The sequence below is a fragment of the Synchiropus splendidus genome, chromosome 15, assembly GCF_027744825.2.
Source record: "Synchiropus splendidus isolate RoL2022-P1 chromosome 15, RoL_Sspl_1.0, whole genome shotgun sequence".
NCBI classification, from domain to species: domain Eukaryota; kingdom Metazoa; phylum Chordata; class Actinopteri; order Syngnathiformes; family Callionymidae; genus Synchiropus; species Synchiropus splendidus.
In genome coordinates, this window is record NC_071348.1 from 369063 (window position 1) to 392336 (window position 23274).

General features: G+C 50.9%; 1 protein-coding gene across 1 annotated transcript in view; it reads right to left on the reverse strand.

The window, feature by feature from the left end:
- The window catches only part of LOC128746635 (A disintegrin and metalloproteinase with thrombospondin motifs 16), a 27703-nt gene extending 6825 nt beyond the window's left edge, over positions 1-20878 (reverse strand). Inside the window, exons 1-12 of the mRNA XM_053843832.1 lie at positions 20801-20878; positions 20669-20732; positions 18040-18383; positions 8313-8625; positions 7593-7795; positions 6997-7080; positions 6414-6573; positions 4527-4632; positions 4317-4454; positions 2791-2944; positions 1403-1498; positions 75-99 (exon numbers count right to left, since the gene is read on the reverse strand). Coding sequence (XP_053699807.1) covers positions 75-99; positions 1403-1498; positions 2791-2944; positions 4317-4454; positions 4527-4632; positions 6414-6573; positions 6997-7080; positions 7593-7795; positions 8313-8625; positions 18040-18383; positions 20669-20732; positions 20801-20878 — 1765 coding nt within the window. The remainder of the gene's footprint in view (positions 1-74; positions 100-1402; positions 1499-2790; positions 2945-4316; positions 4455-4526; positions 4633-6413; positions 6574-6996; positions 7081-7592; positions 7796-8312; positions 8626-18039; positions 18384-20668; positions 20733-20800) is intronic.
- Between the last annotated feature and the right edge of the window lie 2396 nt (positions 20879-23274).

Below are 23274 nucleotides of genomic sequence, written 5' to 3' on the forward strand. Positions count from 1 at the left end.
TGAGGCAGGCAAAGAATGCAAGAAGCATGGGTCATAAAACGTCCGAAACATGCAGACTTTCCAGAAGATCTGACCCTCCATCTTCTTTACGACGACCGTCTGTCAAAGCATAGAAGACGTCCATAAAATATGGCTTTGAGGTTTAACTGCTGTCAAGAAAGGTCTTGGTCCTGTTCTGGCTACAATCTATCTGTGAAAAATAGCTGCGCCGCTCTCTATGCAGCACCGTAAATCTATTGCGAGGGCATCTCGCGGCCCAGTCGGAAGTGAAAATCACCACGGTGACGGGCTCCTCCATGCTTGGCTCATCTAGTCTGTGACTGTTGCTGGGACGAATCTCTCATACAATTGAACCGTGAATGTTTTTTCACGAGGAAGAAAGACAACACCAACTCTGTGATTCCCTGTGAGACTCATCAAAAGTATTTCAGAGCTGCCTGACGCCTCAGACACAGTGAAATCCTCAGTGACGTCCAGAGAAGGGCTTCTGCGGCTTTAGAGCAACACACATTCGCAGCATTGTCACATCGTGACTCGCACGCACACACAGCGTTATCCAGTGTTCTTTTCTGAAGATTCCCCTCCAAGACGTTGGAGACGTTCCTTCACCAGCTCAAACGTCTGCAGCCGTAATAATGACGCCTGAGCTGAAGAGATGTCGGGTGAAAAAAACCCTCTCTGGTGGAAGCTATTAGCGCCGTCTTTTTCCTCCACATCAGAGCGATGAAGGATGATGGATGGCGTTGCTGGTGATTGACATTTTCTCTGAGATGACATGGCTAATGAAGTGTCCTGCTCCCCGTCTGTCAGTGCCTCCTGGTTCCAACGCAGCATGGGCCTTCACTATCTGTCACTACATCACTATGAAAAGGTTGGGTCGGTAAACCTGCGATTGAAAACCAGCATGACTTCACTCAGGATCCCCGAGTGTAAAATGAGGCGGCTGCGAAATGTAGAACTCACTTCAAGCAACATTATGTCATCAGCTGTTTCCTGGCGTGCGGTTGACGAGGATTTGTGCGTGTCGGGATGACATCGGCTGTTTGGAACATGGCTTCTATAGCTTTGGAATTGCATCAAAAACCCCAAAGCGCCGGGGATACAGTCGAACTCCCTGATGAATCAGTGTCCATAACGAACAGCTGTTCTGCTCCTCACAACACAACACACACACACCCCTCAAATGATGCTGGGTTCAGTCTGTACGGTGGACTACGCCATCATCTTGGTCCAGTCTCCATCCGTGGTCTTCTGACTTGCCCACCACTGGATGGGTCACATTAAGTTTTGTGACGGATGGGTTTGTGCTTAGTATTGTATTCGTCTTGTAGCATTAGTATTGATGTACAGAATCTTCACTCCTTCACTCTTTCAAGTAGAAAAACACATGATGACACATTACCATTTCTGGTCCACAGGCGGACCCTTCAGCAGCTGGCATGAACTTGGTCTCACACTTCCTTCCAGCACGATGGCACCAGAGAGCTTTGCATACGTCCTGAGGTTGAAAGGCAGACAATGAATTCGCCAGCTTGCGAGAGAATCGTTTGATATGTTAAGCACACGCGTCACATTCAGACGTGCACTCAAATGCTTCGCCACATTCTCATGATGTCATCTTTCTCAGTGACAGTCAGGGATTGGACCGCCAGGTGCTTTCCCTGCACATGTTGCCTCGGAAACGTGGCTAGCTACTTCCTAACATGTCCACCCCAATACTGTCTTGACGGCTGTTTCTCATTCGGACAACTGAGTGCAGATGCTGACATGCTCCCCGACCTCCACGCCTTGTTGCCAAGAGCCACCTTGGACTCCATCCCAAGACCTTTGGTCCAGCTGTTTGGCTTCATTTTTGAAGCGACTGAGGCAGAGAGGGGGCCAGTCGAAGGCTCCAGCAGGAACAGTTTCGATGCCTAAATTGAATTAAGGTCAGGGTGTCTGAGTTTACAGAGATAAAATCCAGCCGTTTTGTTTTGAAGCTATACATAGAAACACGTATTCAAACACAAACACAGGCGTAGCTTCCTCAGCGGTCATGTTCAGAGAGGTGTCGGGAGAGAAGAGAACTGACAACACATCGAGGGACCCAGCGTCAAACTGGACATTTGAAACCTTTGGTCCAGACACAGAACATTCTGGTTCCATCACAACCCAATGTGGATGACTGAAAGTCTCTGAAATGAGGCAACGTCTTGTGCGACTGGTGGCTTAAACACAACTCCTCATCTGAATTTTCATGACGGAAGAACCTGACAGGTCATGCAAGCATGTGACCTGACCCTGAGATTTGGCGGAACTCTCGGCGATGCCGAGAGTGTTCGGGGTATTTTCTGGCTCTGCTCCAGAGGCACTGACTCATTCTTCGTCTGAGGCCCTCAGTGGTCTGTCATCTTCATCAACAAAGTTCATGTCAAGTTTGATCTAAGAGGAACACATTTATTGTCCACTTCAAAATGGCTACGTCAGCAGAACTGCAATATTAGCCGTAATGAGACGACGTGACGCAAACAGTCAGAGGTTCCGGCACATTTAGTCATCCATCCCCTTCAAGGGTTGCTTTGCAACGCTTGCTGTTTGTTTTGATTGTGTGTGCGTAAGAAAGCAGGCGGGCTGGACCCAGGTTAGCTCCCTTCCTCCACCTCTTTTCTCTCAATACTGCGTCCAAGTAGACATTTGTCCTTGTGTCTTTAAGCCCTTGGCTGTGCTGAGAGTGCTGAAAGACGTTTGGAGGATGAAAGCATGGCATTAGATTAGCACAGGCCGGCTCACGTGTGTCAAGATCAGTTTCACCTTCTTGAAGTCAAGTGTGCAGAGCTTGGCCTTCTCCCCAAACTGCCATTTGCATTGTGTGTCCGCGTCGTACAGCTCGCCGGGCAGCTTCTCCGGGTACTGATACTCCGTGACTCCTCTGGGTTCATCCGACAGGCACAGGGCCTGAGCAGAACTGGTGTGAAGAGAGAAAGTGGCGAGTGAGTCCATCTGACACAAACTGGCCTCCTCACGCGTGGCTGCCGCCCATCGCCAGGCACTTCCTGTCTGTGTTGGGGCGGCAACTGATGTTCACTGAGATCATGGATCCCCGTCACCGCAGAGTCGTGACGTAACGTGTCGTAATGTGTGTGGCTTATTGAGTCCATTGTGTCCTTGAACGTGACTGGGGTACCACAGACCAACAAAACTCCACAAACTAGCAAAACCAAACTGCCCTTGACCTTCTAAACGTGTGTAAAAGGACAGGACCTCAAACGGAACTGAAGCCTCCCTCAGTGGACTGGGAAACACTCTCCTTCCTGTCTTTCAGGGGACACGCAGAAGGGCTCATCATGTTTCCTGATACAGCAAATGTAACCACTTGACTGGGCTGTCTCAATAACCAGTGCAGTGGAACAGAGAAATGTCGCCAACTGAAGTAGTGAGCAGGTATTTGGACTTCATTGCTCTCTGACCCATCATCTATGAACGTGTAAGAACGCCACTCCTCTCATAAACGGGTTGTTACTTTTGGTCTTCCGGTGGAAAACCATTGAGCCAGCTGTTGCCACCAGTGAGCCCAACAACGGTGCGTTGGCCCGTGGGCAATACTCGAGGGATGTCCAGCGACTGGCAAACGCTCAGGTCCAGTCACTTCTGCATCGCTCTCTGGCATCACAGTGCGCTGAAGACGACCGTCATCTCTGGGAAAAACCGGGCCAAAGACGACCGTGCCTCAAAAGGCATATTAGCACAACAAAGCATGCAGCTCAGGCACGGCAGCAAGGCAACATCCAGCAGTTGGGTGAAGATTGAGTGAGCAGTTTGGTGCCTCTACGAAGACGCTGACTGGAGGTTTAATGTTGGAAGCTGACAGGCCTAACAAGGGTGAGCTCAGCCCTGCTCTAATCACTCAGGGAAGAAATACTCTGTCTGTCTCCACCACTCTGACAGTTGAGTTAACGCAATGGTAAATTTAGTGGAGGGCACCGGCTCTGCTGCTCTCTGGTTTCAAACGCAGGCACATGCTAAGGCACATACGGAGCCAGACACAAGGACGCTGTCTGCTGCCACGGTCTTTCATGAAAGCTGAGCAATTGTACATAAACAGTCAGCCCCGAGCTCTTACGCTACGGCCACGCAGTGAACTCGATTATTACGTCAACTTCAGATTTAATGCAAAAATAACGCAATGTTTCCAACAGAGCCTTCACACGGCCACATTTGTAACCGATATATCTACGGCCGGCACATGTTCAAAAAATGAGGACCACGTGTTGTGGAGTCAGCGCAGTGGAAGAGGCCTGCGACAGACCAAGAAATCAAACAAGGAATGAGTCTCATACTTCAGGAAGCGGCTGAGATACTGCCGACTGCAGGAGGACCAGGAGAAGATCCCGTCGTGGCCAGCCAGAGTTGGGGACATGATGTTGCCTTCGGATTTCTTACAGACGTTCCCCTCGCCGTCGTGCACCATTCCAAAACTGGTGACAGAGAAAATGGAAGTCGCACACCTTCAGGATGCAGAGTCAGCTGTGCAGATGTGCGACACTTACTTGTGGCCAGACTCGTGGGCGATGGTGAAGGCCAAACCTAGACCGGTGTCCTCGTTGACGGTACAACTCCGGTACTTGCTGCACATCCCACTAATGGGGGCAAAGCCTGTTGAAGTACAGTTAAAGATCAGGTACTGTGAGGTCAGAGATCCTCATGGCACTGGTCTGTCCAGAAACACGTCACCTGTAGGGGGTCGCTGTCCCCAGTGGTGATAAAACGCCACTCGAATCTCGAGGACTCCAAATGCTTCATTACTGTTCAGGTTCGCACTGAGACTCTAATCTTTGGGTGTTCACCCCCTGTCTTTTTTCGCCTTCACCTTCACCTTCTTCTACCGCTTATCCGGGGTCGGGTCGCGGAGGCAGCATTCGGAGCAGGGAAGCCCAAACCTCCTCCAGCTCCTACCGGGGATCCCGAGGCGTTCCCAGGCCAGACTGGAGACATCATCTCTCCAGCGAGTCCTGGGTCTTCCCCGGGGTCTCCTCCCGGTAGGACATGCCCGGAACACCTCCCCAGGGAGGCGTCCAGGGGGCATCCGGATCAGAGCAGCGGCTCCACCGCGAGCTCCTCACCCTATCTCTAAGGGTGCGCCCAGCCACCCTGCGGAGGAAACTCATCTCAGCCGATCTCATCCTTTCGGTCATGACCCAAAGCTGGTGACCATAGGTGAGGGTGGGAACGTAGATCGATCGGTAAACCCTCGAGCACCCGATGGAGGGTATAGAGCTGGTCCAGTGTTCCACGACCAAGACGAAAACCACACTGTTCCCCCTGGATCTGAGGTTCGACTATTGGCCGAAGTCTCCTCTCTAGTACCCTGGAATAGACCTTTCCAGGGAGGCTGAGGAGTGTGATCCCCCTGTAGTTGGAACACACCCTCCGGTCCCCCTTCTTAAACAGGGGGACCACCACCCCGGTCTGCCAATCCAGAGGCACTGTCTTCGACTGCCACGCCATGTTGCAGAGACGTGTCAGCCACGACAGCCCTACAACATCCAGGGATTTCAGATACTCAGGACGGATCTCGTCCACCCCCGGTCGTCTGAGCCCTCAGTCCCCGCTTCCTGAATGGAAGACGTGACGTCACGGCGGGATTGAGGAGACCCTCGAAGTATTCTTTCCACCGCCCGACAACATCACCAGTCGAGGTCAGCAGCCTCCCCCCCGCACTGTAAACAGTACTGGTGAGGCACTGCTTCCCCCCTTTGAGGCGACGGACGGTTTGCCAGAATTTCTTCGAGGCTGACCAATAGTCCTCCTCCATGGCCTCCGAACTCCTCCCAGACCCGGGTTTTTGCCTCCTAGACTGCACGGGAAGCGGCTTTTGATTCAATTCAAATAAGCTCAGTGGGACAGCAGGTGGCAACAGCGTTTCAAAACTTCCTAGCCAAACCCACATCGCACCAACCATCAAGTCATGGACGAGTGAAAAGCAAGAGCACTTTGCTCCCCCTCTGTATTAGTGACTACAAACCAACAGGAGAAGTGACACTCTCTTCAACATCTGCTTGGAGCTTGTTTGGAGTGGCACCGTGAGAGGGGAGGCAGCGGTGGCTTCCCAGAGGGGGCGGGAGCAAGGTGACATCTTTCACTCAAAACAGGGCCTCTGACTCCCAACCAGGATTGAACGAGCGATGACCCAGATGGTGATTCAGCACACCACCAAATATCTCCAGCTCCTACTCCTCAAAACATCCTAGGAGTCTGTTGTTCAGCAGATAAATGATCACGTGACCTTCGGTCCACCGGATGCTGTCAGATCACCTTGGGCGACCTCTCACAACATGTAGTTCAATCATGTGTGAAGAACCTGTTTGGAAAGCGTGAGTTCTCTCTGGCTATCAACATCCATGGACCGTCCAGACAGAGACGGAGCTGAAACATACCCAGTGTGTCACAAGGTTCGTTCTTCCAGGAGCAGATATCAAGGCCTGTGAGGAGGATGGCGTGGTCATGACGCTGACCTTCCCGACCCCCCAGGGTGGACTGCCAGTGACAGAAGCTGTTGAGAGTGTGGTCGGCGTGATGGTTGATCACCAAACCTTCCTGAGACAAAGACAGGAAAAAGGTCTGATGAGCGGATTAAAAGTCAAACGTCAGAGATGTGTTTCGAATGTCTCTCTGAGACATGCGTGAATGTGGAGCTGCCTTGGAATTTTTGGGATTCCTTGGCGATAATGACACCAGGAAGGCCGACCCACATCTCTGAACCTCGCTGACGCATGGAAACTTGAACCTAATGACTCAGCCATCTCCCTAACTTCCTCCTCTGTGTTCACACTGTTTCATCTTCACAAACTATTCATGAGAATTTCGCTCCAAAATCAAGGCAAGGCGAACCCTATACTTAGGCTTCATAGAAGTCAACCACGGGAATCCTTCAGAGGGACGCCTCCAGGCGGTAAACGACAAAACAAATGTCGTCTGTCTGACAAATGTGGGGTTTCAGGTTCCTTCAGGGTTGCTCACCTGCTCCTCGTCCAGAAGCACCAGGCCGACGATGACTATGTTGATGCTGCCGCCGATGGTGCCGTCTTTGAAGAGACTAGAAACCTGAAAGACCAAAACACAGAGGCAAAAGCTGAAAGGCGACTGGCTGTCAAGGTAGTGGATAGTCCAGGCCTGAAGGTTCTAACACCGCCACCTGGTGACTGGAGTTTCTGATGGCTTCTCTTCCTTCATTTCTCCAAAACCATTCCCCTTAATTCTGGTGTCGGAGAGACGGTGTTATCGATCACAACAAGAAGGCTTTCCTGGGTTAGGGGCTCCTTCAGGAGTTCTGTGCACTCTGGTTTCTTCCCAGAAGCCATAAAGTTACAAGTTGCCTGAAGGTCTTCCGTTGATCTCAGCCCGTGGTTCTCAGTACACGCGGAGGTCTGTCCAGCCCTCGTGAAGTACCTCGCTCACCTGTACTTCACAGAAGGCAGCTGGCTTCCATGAGGTTGCTGGAGACAGCCTCACAGCATCCTCCATGATTTGGCATCTGTTCACGCCATGTAGTACGACTTCATGTGGTAAATAAATTGACGTCCATTCCGTTCAAATCTTATTGCTAACTAGCTTACCATGTTGAGTACTGTCAGCACATAAGTGGTGATGTTCTCACGCCCGTGGTTGTCCATCATCTTCCTGTCCACCACCACCAGAGTTTCCACGTTGAGCTTTTGATCCGACTGATGCGTGGACAGCGCCGCCCTTTTGTTCCGAGCCATGGACTTGAACTCATCTGGTAGAATGAAGACGTCCTCCTCTGGAGGTTTGGGCATATCTGGGGCAGACGGAAACCAAAGCTGAATCAACCCGGTGCAAGCAGATGCTTCATCAGAAGGTTTTGCATTTGGACAGCTTCAAACAATTTTTCGGACGAAACCGAGTGACTGACAGCGTCGCAGTCAGGCGCCGCCTTCATGGCAGCAGTGTTTCCCAGTCGCTCTGGCAAACCCCTGACGGCCACTGTTCATAATCGTACTCCCTTCACAGATCCCTGAGCTGCTCAGGTGAGCTAGCATCGTCTCCCTGCCCTAAATGTGACGCAGATGTTGCATGTGCAATCTTGTGGGAATGTAAACATGGAGACAGGCGCCATGTTTAAAACCATCTTCTCTTTTACACGACTCCTGGTGACAGGGTCAACTGATCTCAAATGTTTCCCAAAACTTGCTTCTGTTCAAGACCTTGATGTGATCTATCATGGCTTCGGGGTGCAAGACTCATTCACACTCCCGGACATCATTTAAGACGCCAGGAGCCGTGGCTCACGAGAATGAAAACTTGCCCTTACATACATTTCTTCCGCCTGCCGCAGAAGTGCTGCCTCTGCTTCCTCCCGCGTCGCCGCTTCTCCAGCCGACCGTTGTGGTGGTTCCTGTCTGAAGAGTCTGGCTGCGAGCTCGGCGCCGTCTCAGTGACAGATCTTCGATCCTTTGGGTCCGCTGATCTCTTCCGCAGCACCCTGGCTGGATGGCGTGCTGGGCGGCTGCTCTTGTACAGGATGTGTGGCTGGTGATGAGAAGGTGCTGTGAAGTTGTCAGTGTGGGCCAGGCTGCGGGAGACGGGCCTGAGGAAGTAGTCTGCATCCTGCGTGCGGATCAAACCTGTCTAGAGGCAACAAAGGAACTCAGGTCATCAGTGCATTCACTGTCGCCACTGTATGGAGGTGGTGCAGTGAGGAACATCATGTGCAAACTGCACAAGAGTGCTTTTTTCAGAAAGTTGTCAATGACATTTTCCATTATCTTTTGCTGTCAAAGCTGGATCCAGACTGATTTCCTCTTGCTCTCCCGTCCAAACAGCCGGTGGCCTGGCTCCGCTCTAACTGCAGCCGACTCTAATGATGGTTCCCCTAAAATATGCTGATACGTTAATTGTCTGCAGCCTGCCTTTTTTCCACTGGGGGCAGTTAGCGCTGGATGAGGTCGCTTGTCATCACAAGGCTGCCAGAAGTGTCGTGAGCTCCAGAGACACCAGCGTTATGCTGTTCATTTGAGCTTTTACCATCACATCAGACGACTGTACTGCGACGGGCTCTAGCATCACCATTAGCTTCAGCTTCAGCGCAGTTCTTTCACCGTTCTGATGTGAATTTTGCCGGGCAAAAACATAGAAAGAAAACAAATCAAATTTAAAGAATGAAATCACGTTTGTCGAATGATGGAGTTGAACTTGGGCCCTCCAATATAGAATAACCCTGGAACTGTTCCTCAAGTGAAGTCCCTTTCCAAACTGCCTTTTAGCCCAGCAATCTGTCAGGAATCCAGCACCGAAAACATTGCTGCGATATGATGCAGAACCACCCTGTTTACCTTCAAACAACTGAGAAAATGTGTTTTTGAAATGAGACGTCTTGAGCAAGAAGCTAGCAGAGCCCACTTGCAATTCTTCAGGTGTGGGATAATGATCCTTTTGGAGGCTACATTTACAGCAGCCCCGCAGACCACAGAGGTTTTTGGAGACGTATTTTACTGCCGGAGAAGATGACAATCTGCTTTTCGCAACACAAAAACAAAACAATGAGCCCTTTCTAATAAACTCTTCAAGTTATGACACTGCCGCAACAAACACAGCGGCTCTGTCAGTTGAAATCCCCTGTCAGGGAGGGGCGCTGAGGTTTGGCTGAGGGTCCAGCAGGATGTCAGCCCAAACTTCACTGTGACTGCGCTGACGGTAATCACGTGATTCATTTAGCAGAGGACAGTCAGGAACTAATGGAATGGAGGAAAGCTGTCACAGCCCATGTGTGGTTAGATTAGATTAAAAAGAGCTCAGTTAAGGCGATAGCTAACAATCACATGCGACAGATGTACGTGACTCTGTCAAGTGAACGCACCACACACGGGCTATTGTCACCATGTGGCTTCAAATCATGCGTGCACTTTTCATTTGGCAGCAAAAAGGATTTTCTGTCTTGACAGGTGGTGAAGGACCACTGTCACATGGCTTCCTCCACAGAAGACCCGGACTGCCAGTGGCGTCACAAGAGGGATGATCATTACATCACAGTGAGTGAGGGAAATCTGACCGACAACCGTCCCACCCTTTTCTGAGCCAAACGGCCCGTGCTGGCATTTCAAAGGTTGACTTACGTAGTTCCAAGTGGACCACCTTTCTAAACACCTCACACGTTTAGGAAACTGTGCTGTTGTGCGCAACTACATTTGAAGGAAATCTCTCACCCCGTTCGTTGATGCAGCACAGTTGTACTTGTCTCAGCGCCGTCAACAGTAGTCAGCAGCGACTGCCACAGACCCGACATGATCGCAGCCCGGCCAGGTATGGCCCGCACACCTTGAGTTGGGATGAGATCTTGTTCCCATCACAGGCAGGAATTGATGTCAACATGGAGGTGACGTTCAAAAACACACTTGCAGCTCCTCCAGGTCAGCGGAGTGTGTTTCAGGAGAGTGGTTGGTCTCCCCTGATTTTGGTTTGTTGTGCCGTCAACACATGTTGGCGGAGAGACTTGCGGAGAGACCAGCTGCGTTCAACCATAAATTCAATGCGTGGCATGTTGCAACTGTGTTGTTAATTAGGTCCCTGAAGCAAGCGTCGCTTTGAGCAGCCTTTGATATCTTAGCTTATTTTGGCTGACAGTACTGAGAAGATTCCGATTCAAGATCCGCTGAAGTACGGATGTTGGTTCCAGATTCCCATGGGAAGTAAGGGCAGTAAATAAGGTATAGAACGCGCCTGACTATTCCAGGTTTGGGAGAAGACTGAGGCGGTGAATGGAGGAGGTTGGATCACACCAGTTGTCAACATCATCTAAAGCGTCCAACTTCCAGCTTCATCACAGCTCATGTTTGCGTCTCTTCTCCCCACGAAGCTGTAAGTCGAGAAAGAAGGGCTGCAAGCCGCTCATGTGGCTGATGGTTCAATGGAGTTCTGGACGATTTAGTGTTTGTCATCAGCGTGACGGCCTCGGCTGCTTGGCAGTTACACACGCAGCAGTGGCATTAGTTTGCAGCCCAATCATAACCAGAGCTTTGAGCATCGATGCCTCTCTGTTTCTGCTTCTCATTCCCATATTTGTTGAACTCCAGTCAGCCCAGATGTTAACAGTGAGCGAATACCAGATTCAAATGGCAGCACAAACAATCCTGTCCACGCAGTGACAGCAGAAAGGTCACTGAGCAGGGCCGCAAACTCAGCACTCTACTACAGTTACATGCAGGAGAACACAGAACAAGACTGCTTCACTTGGAGTATATGTGTGCGGAGCGAGAGAGAGAGAGAGAGATGAGGTCACTCGTGTCTTTCCAAAATAGCCCAAGTCATCAGATTACACAGTGAGCTGTACAAGGTGCAAATAGCAGTCGTAAAGTGCTGAAACACTACTTGGGAGGGCGCAAACAGCTGGACTCAGAGGAGTCAGACACATCCCGACAAGCAGAGACAGGAATGATGAGTGGGGCGGGAAAACGGAACTGAGGGGGGGAACGTGAAGTGACTTCCAGGGTGCACCTGACTGTCTCTCTCTCTCTCTCTCTCCGTGGATTGGCCCACATCCTACGGCTTGGGTTTATTGCTTTGGTTCTGGTCATTCTGGTCACTCAGAGTGTGAGACGGACCTTGGATCTGAGGCTGTGGGGTTTTATTGCTGTTAGCCAGAACAAGCACACTTGTCAATACAGCCTTGCTTTTGGCAGCGAGGCAGTAACTCCTGCAGGCCCAGCCAGCACCACCATCCTTTCAACTACGGGTCTCAGCGGAGGTCCTCTGGTCATCCGTTGGCTGATCAGAGCCACAGATAACTGATCCACCACCAATTAGTTTGATGTAGAACGGTGGAAATAATCACATGGCTCAACGTTCCCAGCCTTTATCACATCATGAAGCAGTTCTCAGATATTCCTGGAAATCCCAGAGGTGCAACTCGCATTCTATTATTACGAGGAGTATGAGACGCCCCGGGGCGAGCGACACACCCGCTCTTTTACAAGAGGGAAACACAAGACCTCCAAGTGATTTGGAGGGGACATGAAAGCTTTTGGTAGAGAGGTCCAAATGATCTCAGGAAACAGGTGTTTGGTGGTAAAGGGACCAGATCAGTCCTCTACATATTTATTGATTTAATGGCAAACAGCGGAAGAGAAGGGACGGGGGAAAAGCAAATTCTGGATAAAGGTGGAGAAGAGAAGCCTGGATGGAGGAGGAGAAGAGAAGCCTGGATGAAGGAGGAGAAGAGCAGCATGGATGAAGGAGGAGAAGAGAAGCCTGGATGAAGGAGGAGAAGGGAAGCATGGATGAAGGAGGAGAAGGGAAGCATGGATGAAGGAGGAGAAGGGAAGCATGGATGAAGGTGGAGAAGAGAAGCATGGATGAAGGTGGAGAAGGGAAGCATGGATGAAGGAGGAGAAGGGAGGCATGGATGAAGGAGGAGAAGAGAAGCCTGGATGAAGGTGGAGAAGAGAAGCCTGGATGAAGGAGGAGAAGAGAAGCCTGGATGAAGGAGAAGAGAAGCATGGATGAAGGAGGAGAAGAGAAGCCTGGATGAAGGAGAAGAGAAGCATGGATGAAGGTGGAGAAGGGAAGCCTGGATGAAGGTGGAGAAGGGAAGCATGGATGAAGGAGGAGAAGAGAAGCCTGGATGAAGGTGGAGAAGGGAAGCATGGATGAAGGAGGAGAAGGGAAGCATGGATGAAGGAGAAGAGAAGCATGGATGAAGGAGGAGAAGAGAAGCCTGGATGAAGGAGGAGAAGGGAAGCATGGATGAAGGAGGAGAAGGGAAGCATGGATGAAGGAGGAGAAGAGAAGCCTGGATGGAGGAGGAGAAGAGAAGCCAGGATGAAGGAGAAGAGAAGCATGGATGAAGGTGGAGAAGGGAAGCATGGATGAAGGAGGAGAAGGGAAGCATGGATGAAGGAGGAGAAGGGAAGCATGGATGAAGGAGGAGAAGAGAAGCATGGATGAAGGAGGAGAAGAGAAGCCTGGATGAAGGAGGAGAAGAGAAGCCTGGATGAAGGAGGAGAAGAGAAGCCTGGATGAAGGAGGAGAAGAGAAGCCTGGATGAAGGAGGAGAAGGGAAGCATGGATGAAGGAGGAGAAGAGAAGCCTGGATGAAGGAGGAGAAGGGAAGCATGGATGAAGGAGGAGAAGAGAAGCCTGGATGAAGGAGGAGAAGAGAAGCCTGGATGAAGGAGGAGAAGGGAAGCATGGATGAAGGAGGAGAAGGGAAGCATGGATGAAGGTGGAGAAGGGAAGCATGGATGAAGGTGGAGAAGGGAAGCATGGATGAAGGTGGAGAAGGGAAGCATGGATGAAGGTGGAGAAGGGAAGCATGGATGAAGGAGGAGAAGGGAAGCCTGGATGAAGGAGGAGAAGAGAAGCCTGGATGAAGGAGGAGAAGAGCAGCATGGATGAAGGAGGAGAAGAGAAGCCTGGATGAAGGAGGAGAAGGGAAGCATGGATGAAGGAGGAGAAGGGAAGCATGGATGAAGGAGGAGAAGGGAAGCATGGATGAAGGTGGAGAAGAGAAGCATGGATGAAGGTGGAGAAGGGAAGCATGGATGAAGGAGGAGAAGGGAGGCATGGATGAAGGAGGAGAAGAGAAGCCTGGATGAAGGTGGAGAAGAGAAGCCTGGATGAAGGAGGAGAAGAGAAGCCTGGATGAAGGAGAAGAGAAGCATGGATGAAGGAGGAGAAGAGAAGCCTGGATGAAGGAGAAGAGAAGCATGGATGAAGGTGGAGAAGGGAAGCCTGGATGAAGGTGGAGAAGGGAAGCATGGATGAAGGAGGAGAAGAGAAGCCTGGATGAAGGTGGAGAAGGGAAGCATGGATGAAGGAGGAGAAGGGAAGCATGGATGAAGGAGAAGAGAAGCATGGATGAAGGAGGAGAAGAGAAGCCTGGATGAAGGAGGAGAAGGGAAGCATGGATGAAGGAGGAGAAGGGAAGCATGGATGAAGGAGGAGAAGAGAAGCCTGGATGGAGGAGGAGAAGAGAAGCCTGGATGAAGGAGAAGAGAAGCATGGATGAAGGTGGAGAAGGGAAGCATGGATGAAGGAGGAGAAGGGAAGCATGGATGAAGGAGGAGAAGGGAAGCATGGATGAAGGAGGAGAAGAGAAGCATGGATGAAGGAGGAGAAGAGAAGCCTGGATGAAGGAGGAGAAGAGAAGCCTGGATGAAGGAGGAGAAGAGAAGCCTGGATGAAGGAGGAGAAGAGAAGCCTGGATGAAGGAGGAGAAGGGAAGCATGGATGAAGGAGGAGAAGAGAAGCCTGGATGAAGGAGGAGAAGGGAAGCATGGATGAAGGAGGAGAAGAGAAGCCTGGATGAAGGAGGAGAAGAGAAGCCTGGATGAAGGAGGAGAAGGGAAGCATGGATGAAGGAGGAGAAGGGAAGCATGGATGAAGGTGGAGAAGGGAAGCATGGATGAAGGTGGAGAAGGGAAGCATGGATGAAGGTGGAGAAGGGAAGCATGGATGAAGGTGGAGAAGGGAAGCATGGATGAAGGAGGAGAAGGGAAGCCTGGATGAAGGAGGAGAAGAGAAGCCTGGATGAAGGAGGAGAAGAGCAGCATGGATGAAGGAGGAGAAGAGAAGCCTGGATGAAGGAGGAGAAGGGAAGCATGGATGAAGGAGGAGAAGGGAAGCATGGATGAAGGAGGAGAAGGGAAGCATGGATGAAGGTGGAGAAGAGAAGCATGGATGAAGGTGGAGAAGGGAAGCATGGATGAAGGAGGAGAAGGGAGGCATGGATGAAGGAGGAGAAGAGAAGCCTGGATGAAGGTGGAGAAGAGAAGCCTGGATGAAGGAGGAGAAGAGAAGCCTGGATGAAGGAGAAGAGAAGCATGGATGAAGGAGGAGAAGAGAAGCCTGGATGAAGGAGAAGAGAAGCATGGATGAAGGTGGAGAAGGGAAGCCTGGATGAAGGTGGAGAAGGGAAGCATGGATGAAGGAGGAGAAGAGAAGCCTGGATGAAGGTGGAGAAGGGAAGCATGGATGAAGGAGGAGAAGGGAAGCATGGATGAAGGAGAAGAGAAGCATGGATGAAGGAGGAGAAGAGAAGCCTGGATGAAGGAGGAGAAGGGAAGCATGGATGAAGGAGGAGAAGGGAAGCATGGATGAAGGAGGAGAAGAGAAGCCTGGATGGAGGAGGAGAAGAGAAGCCTGGATGAAGGAGAAGAGAAGCATGGATGAAGGTGGAGAAGGGAAGCATGGATGAAGGAGGAGAAGGGAAGCATGGATGAAGGAGGAGAAGGGAAGCATGGATGAAGGAGGAGAAGAGAAGCATGGATGAAGGAGGAGAAGAGAAGCCTGGATGAAGGAGGAGAAGAGAAGCCTGGATGAAGGAGGAGAAGAGAAGCCTGGATGAAGGAGGAGAAGAGAAGCCTGGATGAAGGAGGAGAAGGGAAGCATGGATGAAGGAGGAGAAGAGAAGCCTGGATGAAGGAGGAGAAGGGAAGCATGGATGAAGGAGGAGAAGAGAAGCCTGGATGAAGGAGGAGAAGAGAAGCCTGGATGAAGGAGGAGAAGGGAAGCATGGATGAAGGAGGAGAAGGGAAGCATGGATGAAGGTGGAGAAGGGAAGCATGGATGAAGGTGGAGAAGGGAAGCATGGATGAAGGTGGAGAAGGGAAGCATGGATGAAGGTGGAGAAGGGAAGCATGGATGAAGGAGGAGAAGGGAAGCCTGGATGAAGGAGGAGAAGAGAAGCCTGGATGAAGGTGGAGAAGGGAAGCATGGATGAAGGTGGAGAAGAGTAGCCTGGATGAAGGAGGAGAAGAGTAGCCTGGATGAAGGAGGAGAAGGGAAGCATGGATGAAGGAGGAGAAGGGAAGCATGGATGAAGGTGGAGAAGGGAAGCATGGATGAAGGTGGAGAAGGGAAGCATGGATGAAGGAGGAGAAGGGAAGCATGGATGAAGGAGGAGAAGGGAAGCATGGATGAAGGAGGAGAAGGGAAGCATGGATGAAGGTGGAGAAGGGAAGCATGGATGAAGGTGGAGAAGGGAAGCATGGATGAAGGAGGAGAAGGGAAGCATGGATGAAGGAGGAGAAGGGAAGCCTGGATGAAGGAGGAGAAGGGAAGCATGGATGAAGGTGGAGAAGGGAAGCATGGATGAAGGTGGAGAAGGGAAGCATGGATGAAGGTGGAGAAGGGAAGCATGGATGAAGGTGGAGAAGGGAAGCATGGGTGAAGGAGGAGAAGGGAAGCATGGATGAAGGTGGAGAAGGGAAGCATGGATGAAGGAGGAGAAGAGTAGCCTGGATGAAGGAGGAGAAGAGAAGCCTGGATGAAGGAGGAGAAGAGAAGCCTGGATGAAGGAGGAGAAGAGAAGCCTGGATGAAGGAGGAGAAGAGAAGCCTGGATGAAGGTGGAGAAGGGAAGCATGGATGAAGGAGGAGAAGAGAAGCCTGGATGAAGGTGGAGAAGGGAAGCATGGATGAAGGTGGAGAAGAGTAGCCTGGATGAAGGAGGAGAAGGGAAGCATGGATGAAGGAGGAGAAGAGAAGCCTGGATGAAGGAGGAGAAGAGAAGCCTGGATGAAGGAGGAGAAGAGAAGCCTGGATGAAGGAGGAGAAGAGAAGCCTGGATGAAGGTGGAGAAGGGAAGCATGGATGAAGGTGGAGAAGGGAAGCCTGTCAGTCAAGACAGTCAAGTTGCTACTTCAATATACAGAGAATGAGACCCCACAGTTCTGTGGTCACTTCAATAGAAAGGTGAGTTCTGGCTTTGGGAAGAAGAGGTCACTTCTTCTAGAAGAAATGATTAACGCGAAAGTGTGATAGACACAGCTGCCCTGCAGATACTGGGATGGATTTGAGGCCCCTATTGTCAATATTTACCTGCCCAACAGAAACCCATGAGACGCCCCACTGAACTAAAACCTGGTATTTGACCCTCATATCTGCGTTTTTTGAAGGCCATATGTGAGCCACTATCAGGTGTCCCAGGGAGAGATAAACCCTTCACACCAAATAAAAAAAATATCACTATAGATGAATGGCAGTGAAGGTGGTGGTCTCTTCTAAAAGTCCACATTCAAGTCTCTGATTTTTCTCGGAATCCAACGTATTTCCCCCACAACGTCCCGGATTCCTGACCCGGTTCAGCCAGTCGTGAGAACCACGTCTCTGCAACCCCGGACCCTTTGGCTGAATCTTTCATTGGGGATGGGTCCGAGAGGCAGACAGACACACACACACACACACACACACCGAGGAGCAGAAACATCCCGGGATTTGAGGCATGATCTGCCTCCAGTCTTTGGGGGTAGTTCTGGTCCACAGCGGAGGTCTGAATGAAAACATAAACAGCAACCCCGCAGGATGGAAATCTATTCCATTCCTTTCATTAAAAACACGGAGCGGAACATTTCATTTCAACAGCTCAGTGCAGAGTGCTTGTTTGTTGCTATACTTTGGAGAGACAAACAAAACTCTTCACTCTAAATGGTGATCTTAAATGACCTCCGCAGCGTTGCCCCCTGGCTCTCAAGTGTAAAGCTTGATCACATCATAGTGTAAAGCACGTATCATACTCTTGCACGGCGGCTACAGTGGCCTCTCACTTTGTATCAGTCCTTGACACACTTGTAACACCACTGTGCCACAGTATGATGTCGACATGTTGGTCCCTCGCTGTCAAGATGGATGGACGATCAGACAGCACAGGACACTACTGTCACCGGATCAATGAAGGATTGGACCCAAACAACGCTCCAGACACAAGCTCCCAGCGACCACTCTGGTTAAGAGGAGCACGCCAAACCCATCGCTCACTTCGTGACGACAGACATGATTTGAGAGGACGAATACTCTGGAGGAACTACTCCAGTTGCTGGAACCTTTTCAGGAATTAGAGCAGAAGCAGGAAGAAGGCACTACATCCACTTCAAGAGCAGCATCTGGGGACAGGAACTTTGATCTTCACTCGCTTCTCACCGCTCACCTTCTAAGATCTAAGAAGTTCCTGAAAAGGTTCCTGGAACTAAGAAGGTTCCCACAGAGAGACAGCCACCGCACAGGCAGCATTCGCGACATCAAGAAGTATAAACAGCACCGTCAGACTCACCAGTCCATAGCATGTGGCCAGCGCAACCGATGAGTTGACCCTTGACCTGAGTGACCCCTGGTAAAAGCACAGGTCGTCCGGCTGGTAGGCCCTCAGGCCCTTGGTGCCGTTGTTTCCCAGGACTTGAACAGTGAAGCCAGGTGCAATCAGACTCTTTGAGTTCTCGCTCAGCTCCATGTGGAAGTCCTGTCCCAGTCCACTGACCCGGAAGTGAGCCGTTTCACCGCTGACTAATGCATCTCCAGACACGGAGCGTCGGCGCCGCCTGCGCTGGTGCTGAGCAACCTGGTGGGAGATGTAGGTGCCTCGGTGGCTGACTTCATAAGGGGAAACGATTTCGTATTCTGGTGGGGACACAAAGCACGGAAATGAAGGCGGTTGATGAAATAAGTATATGTCAAACTTTGTTTTGGATGGGCCGCTCCACCTCAGAGGTCACTTTAAGACAGCTACTAGCTTAAGTACACACATGCGGAATGGAAACAACAGCACGCCCCTCGCCTTGGAAATGATCCCTGACCCACCTTGTATATTTTTGCGAGCAGGGTCAAGAAAGAGTTACAAGAAAAGGAAGAGCTTTAGACCATCTTCACTAGGACACTTCAGCGGAGAGTGAATCAGGCTCGACCCAGGGTTTTACTGCGGCTCAGGGCGAGTCACAGCAGGGAAACGGCCACAAGCTCTGATGCTAGCTGATTGGCAAATTAGAGACACAGGAAGGCTTTGATTGATTTCTCGACACACCCACTCACTGAAGCCTGAGTTTTGCCTCTTGTTCACCTTGAGTGAGCGAACCCTTAAATCTCAGCCACAGGATGAGTGTGATGAACATGTCCACTCTCTCCAGGGCAGCATGGTGCAGCCTCAGTTTGTCCGTCAGCATCAACTCTCACTGCTGACAAATCTCCTCCAGCGTGGCCAAATTCTGAGTGAATATAGCGCAGAGCCAGACGTGCCAAAGACTGTCAGACAGTGTGTCACCACTGGCCGTGCACCAGGATATTTGCGGTATCACACACCCAAAACACGACCTGACATCATTAGATCATGTATTTACAAAAAAAAGTCCTAGTAGTGTGATCTGGAAGGGCATCAGAAGACATGCGCTCTCAATGAAGTGCTCAGTCTTCAGATGAACACTGGGAACTTTTGGGTCTCCTCAGGAACCTGTGTTCGCCAGCGTTGCTAGTGATCGGAATACGAGTTGGAGAAGTGAGTTATGGCGACCGGACTCCCCACATCAGAGCGCAGTCGTCCGTCAGAGGCTCAAATTAGAGAGCCGGCGGGTAAACTTGTCAGAACGCCTCATGACATGAAAAAGTGGCAGCCTCAGAAGCACCCAACACATGCACATACATCCAGTCCACTGTTGTTCGCCCTCTTTAACTCAGAAAGCAGCTGCAGTGACCCGTGTCTGGCGATACACAAACAAAGAGTCTGCGAGAACAGAGCCCCACACACTCACTCATCTTGTCTGATGCACTGAGACAAGATCCTGCTCCAGTTAGTTTGTTGGTTTAGTGGCTCCTAAGTGCCATTAGCTCTGATAGGGGGTCTCAGAACCGGGCACCTTGGCTTAAATTTAACAAAAGCTCCAGCATGTGAACTCGCTCCCACCCCGTCCTGACAGGGCCATGTCATCCATAAAGCCATTATCTCAGGGAATTAGCTGATAAAACGCTTCTGTCTCAGACCCATTTGTAGCCTATTAAAGCCAGCAGCCATGTTTGTTTATCTGTCGAGGGGGATCTGCTTCTCATCCTGAAAACATCTGACCTCAAAGCTGAAACAGTTGCTGACTCAGCGTGCCACATGGCTATGAACAAGGAACATCTGAGGGGATGGACTTGGTTCCTTGCTGTTACTTCACATTGGTGTTTAAAAACATTTGTCAATGAGAAATGAGTGGTCACCCTGGATGGGTCACCAGGTCCTCCAGGCCACGTCTGAAGAACCACCCGAGCCTCCAGTCAAAACCCAGAGTTAGGTTGTGGCACAATTGTTTCTGTGTTCTATCCATCTATCTATCTATCTATCTATCTATCAGTCTGTCTGTCTGTCTGTCTGTCTGTCTGTCCAACTGTCTGTCCAACTGTCTGTCTATCCTTCTATCCATCTATCTATCTATCTATCTATCTATCTATCTATCTATCCATCTATCTATCTATCTATCTATCTATCAGTCTGTCTGTCTGTCTGTCTGTCTGTCCAACTGTCTGTCTGTCTGTCTGTCTGTCTGTCTATCTGTCTGTCTGTCTGTCCAGCTATCCGTCTGTCTGTCTGTCTGTCTGTCTGTCCAGCTATCCGTCTGTCTGTCTGTCTGTCTGTCTATCCGTCTGTCTGTCTGTCTGTCAGTCTGTCTGTCTGTCTGTCTGTCTGTCTGTCCATCTATCTAACAAAGGTGTAACGTCAGGTTTGGTGCAGGGTGCCTGGCGCCCCACAGTGGTGGAAAGACGCAAGTTCATCTCAGGTGATGCAGCGCGCTTTTTCCTCTTTGATTTCGCAGAACTGCTCAAAGACACCCTGTTTGTTTTTTGGTGTGGGAACGTCCCTGTGATTTGGCCGGAGGCGCTGACACGCTGATGAGGGCCGTCAGTGAGCGGTGGAGGGTGCTGGCAGGCGAACATACCTGTGTGTTGAGGTAAATTCAGAGATGCGAGCAGAGCAGATCCAGCGCTGTCAGCACCGGCGCTCTGGGAGGACGGAAACATAAACATGAGTGACGGGCCGAGCGGCTTCACCAGCGCGCGCGCGCACTCACCTGGCAGAGAGGAAGGCACCAGCACAGGTGGAGCGCGAGCACGAGGCAGGACCGGGGGCTCCTCGGAGAGTAATCCATGTCTGTCACGAAGTGGAGCCCTCCGACGAAACTCACTCCAGGACGCAGAAACGCTCCTTCACAGGCATCAATGGCTCTTCCGCGCCGACTCCATAGATTTCACTCCCCTCCTGGAAAGTCATTCTGCCTCTCCTCCTCTCTCAGCTCGCAGACCTCCCCCTCTGCCTCTGTGGCCCGAGACCCCCGTGGACCATTTGGACTCCCACTGAAACCATGTGATTGTCTTAAATAGGCCGCGTCTGGTCTTGGCAGCGGCAGAATTGTGCGTGAGAGACGCACTGCACTCCCAAGTCTGGCAGAGGGAGAAGTGAGGGCTGTGTGTGCGTGTACGTGTGTGTGTGTGTGTGTGTGTGTGTGTGGGGGGGGGGGGGGGGTGCTGGGTGGGTGGGTTTGAGCAGCTGGGAGCCAATCACAGCAGACACCTGTGCACAGGAGGGAGAGGAGCGACTGGTGTGTGGAAGCACCCAGATGACCCAAAGTGGCTCCACTCCAGGCCTCAGGCGGATGGTGTTGCAGAACGCGTTCAGTAGTAACAACAGTGTAACTATGCTGACATGTCCCACAGCGCCATCTTCTGGCATCAAACTCACACAAGGATCCAAAGTTATTGCACAGTCTGAGCTGCGACTATTCACGGAGCAGCATCTCATCCTTCATTTTAAAAGAGCACAAAGGCACGGCAGGATCCTGCCGTGGGCCGGATATTGTCTCGTCACATGACCTGTGTTATAGTTGGACGGACACCTGACACGCTCATTTTGCTGCTCGCAACTGTTTCCTCTTTGAACCCTAACATTGTGTGCTGTAGAGTTTGAATTGTGGCCATGCATTGTGTGTGGAGTTGACCATGTACTTGACACGCCTGACTGTGTGTTAGAGAAACACATGACAAAGACGGTGACCGTCTGTCCGGGATTTGTTGATCATGGGACAAGGAACAGATGGGGCTCTGAATTTCCATCTGGACCCATGAAGGATTTTAAGATCTGTAGCGTGGATGCTGGTTCTTATTTGCCAACTGTGTGTGTTGTGGAAGCAAAAACCGGAAGAGCGCTGCCAGTGGTGCGAGACTATCCCGAGAAAATACGCAATAATAACATGAGCGGGGCCTTTTGAGTGCTCCACATTTGGGATGGATGAGTGGTGTGACTGGAAGACATTTAAGCTGTGATTGAGTGGCGAGTGTGAATGAGTGTGTGTGTGTGTGAATAGAGGACCATGGGAGCCATTGACCATAGACGCAGTTATGCTGATCTCCCCTGAGAATGTGTCTTCTCCAGATGCTGCTTCACTCATAGAACAGCACGGGACATATGGATGCAGAGCAGCAATAGCAGGGTTTGAAAGAGAACTGGAGAGAAGATGGAACACAACAGCTTTTTATTCTGAACATAATCAGTCAAAGATCCAGTGTGAGGAGACATTCAGAAACGTCTTTAGGTCACAGCTGCCTCTGAAGTTCTACCACCCCTCCTTCTCCAGCATTTTCCACACACACTTACTACTCTGGAAATCCTTGCACGCACTGCAGCACCAATCCCAACTTTGTGTGGGGTTGCGTTTCAGTGCGGAGCATGCAGTGCTGTGAAGCTGCCAGTGAATCGCTTCCAAGCATTTCAACTGTCAGATGTACAGTGGAGAGCTTCATTGTCGGTGTTTGTGACGAGAATCAGAAGTGAAGAGAAGACACTATATTGTCGGAGCATAAAGAAACCCCCTGTCGCCCTGAACCGAGCTGGCTGCCGTGAGTGGTTTGACCTCTGAACCCCTGAGCTCCTGTACGCCTCTCAGTCTGCCTGCCTGTCTGTTCCACCGCTTGTTTGTCTGTCTCCCTGTCTCTGGCTCACCACCTCTGTTTCCATGGCTCTTCGTCTTTCAGCTGAAAACATGCTGAGCAGAGAAGCGGGCGCATGGGGGGCGGTGGGGAAGCTCACACACGACGCCAGTATTCATCATCTACGTATGCTGGTACCAAGACTTCAATCTTTGTGGTCCACTTTGACTTTCAAATACTCCCAACTTCAGCAAAGGAAAGTCGAGAAATGAATTCGTCTTCCGTCTTCTTCTTCAGCTATTGCCATCAAGGTTTGCTCCGGCAAGTCAACCTCGCCCACCACCTCTTCACGGCATCATGAAGCTCACTGGTTGTCCTTCTCTTCTTCACCTCCAACATTCCGACTCTCTTGCTCCTCTCCCTGTGTCCAAAGTGTCTGGGCAGAAGATCATGATCCGTCCCTCTGAAACAGGGAGGCATGTTGAAGTTGAAGTAGAAAAAGCAAAACACACACACCCGCAGCGACACAACTTGTCCTTGTTGTCAGTGTCAGAGAATGTGACACCAGTTCCCCATTTCATAATTGGAGGCTGGTTTGCTGTGGTTCCCAGCGTGGATCAAA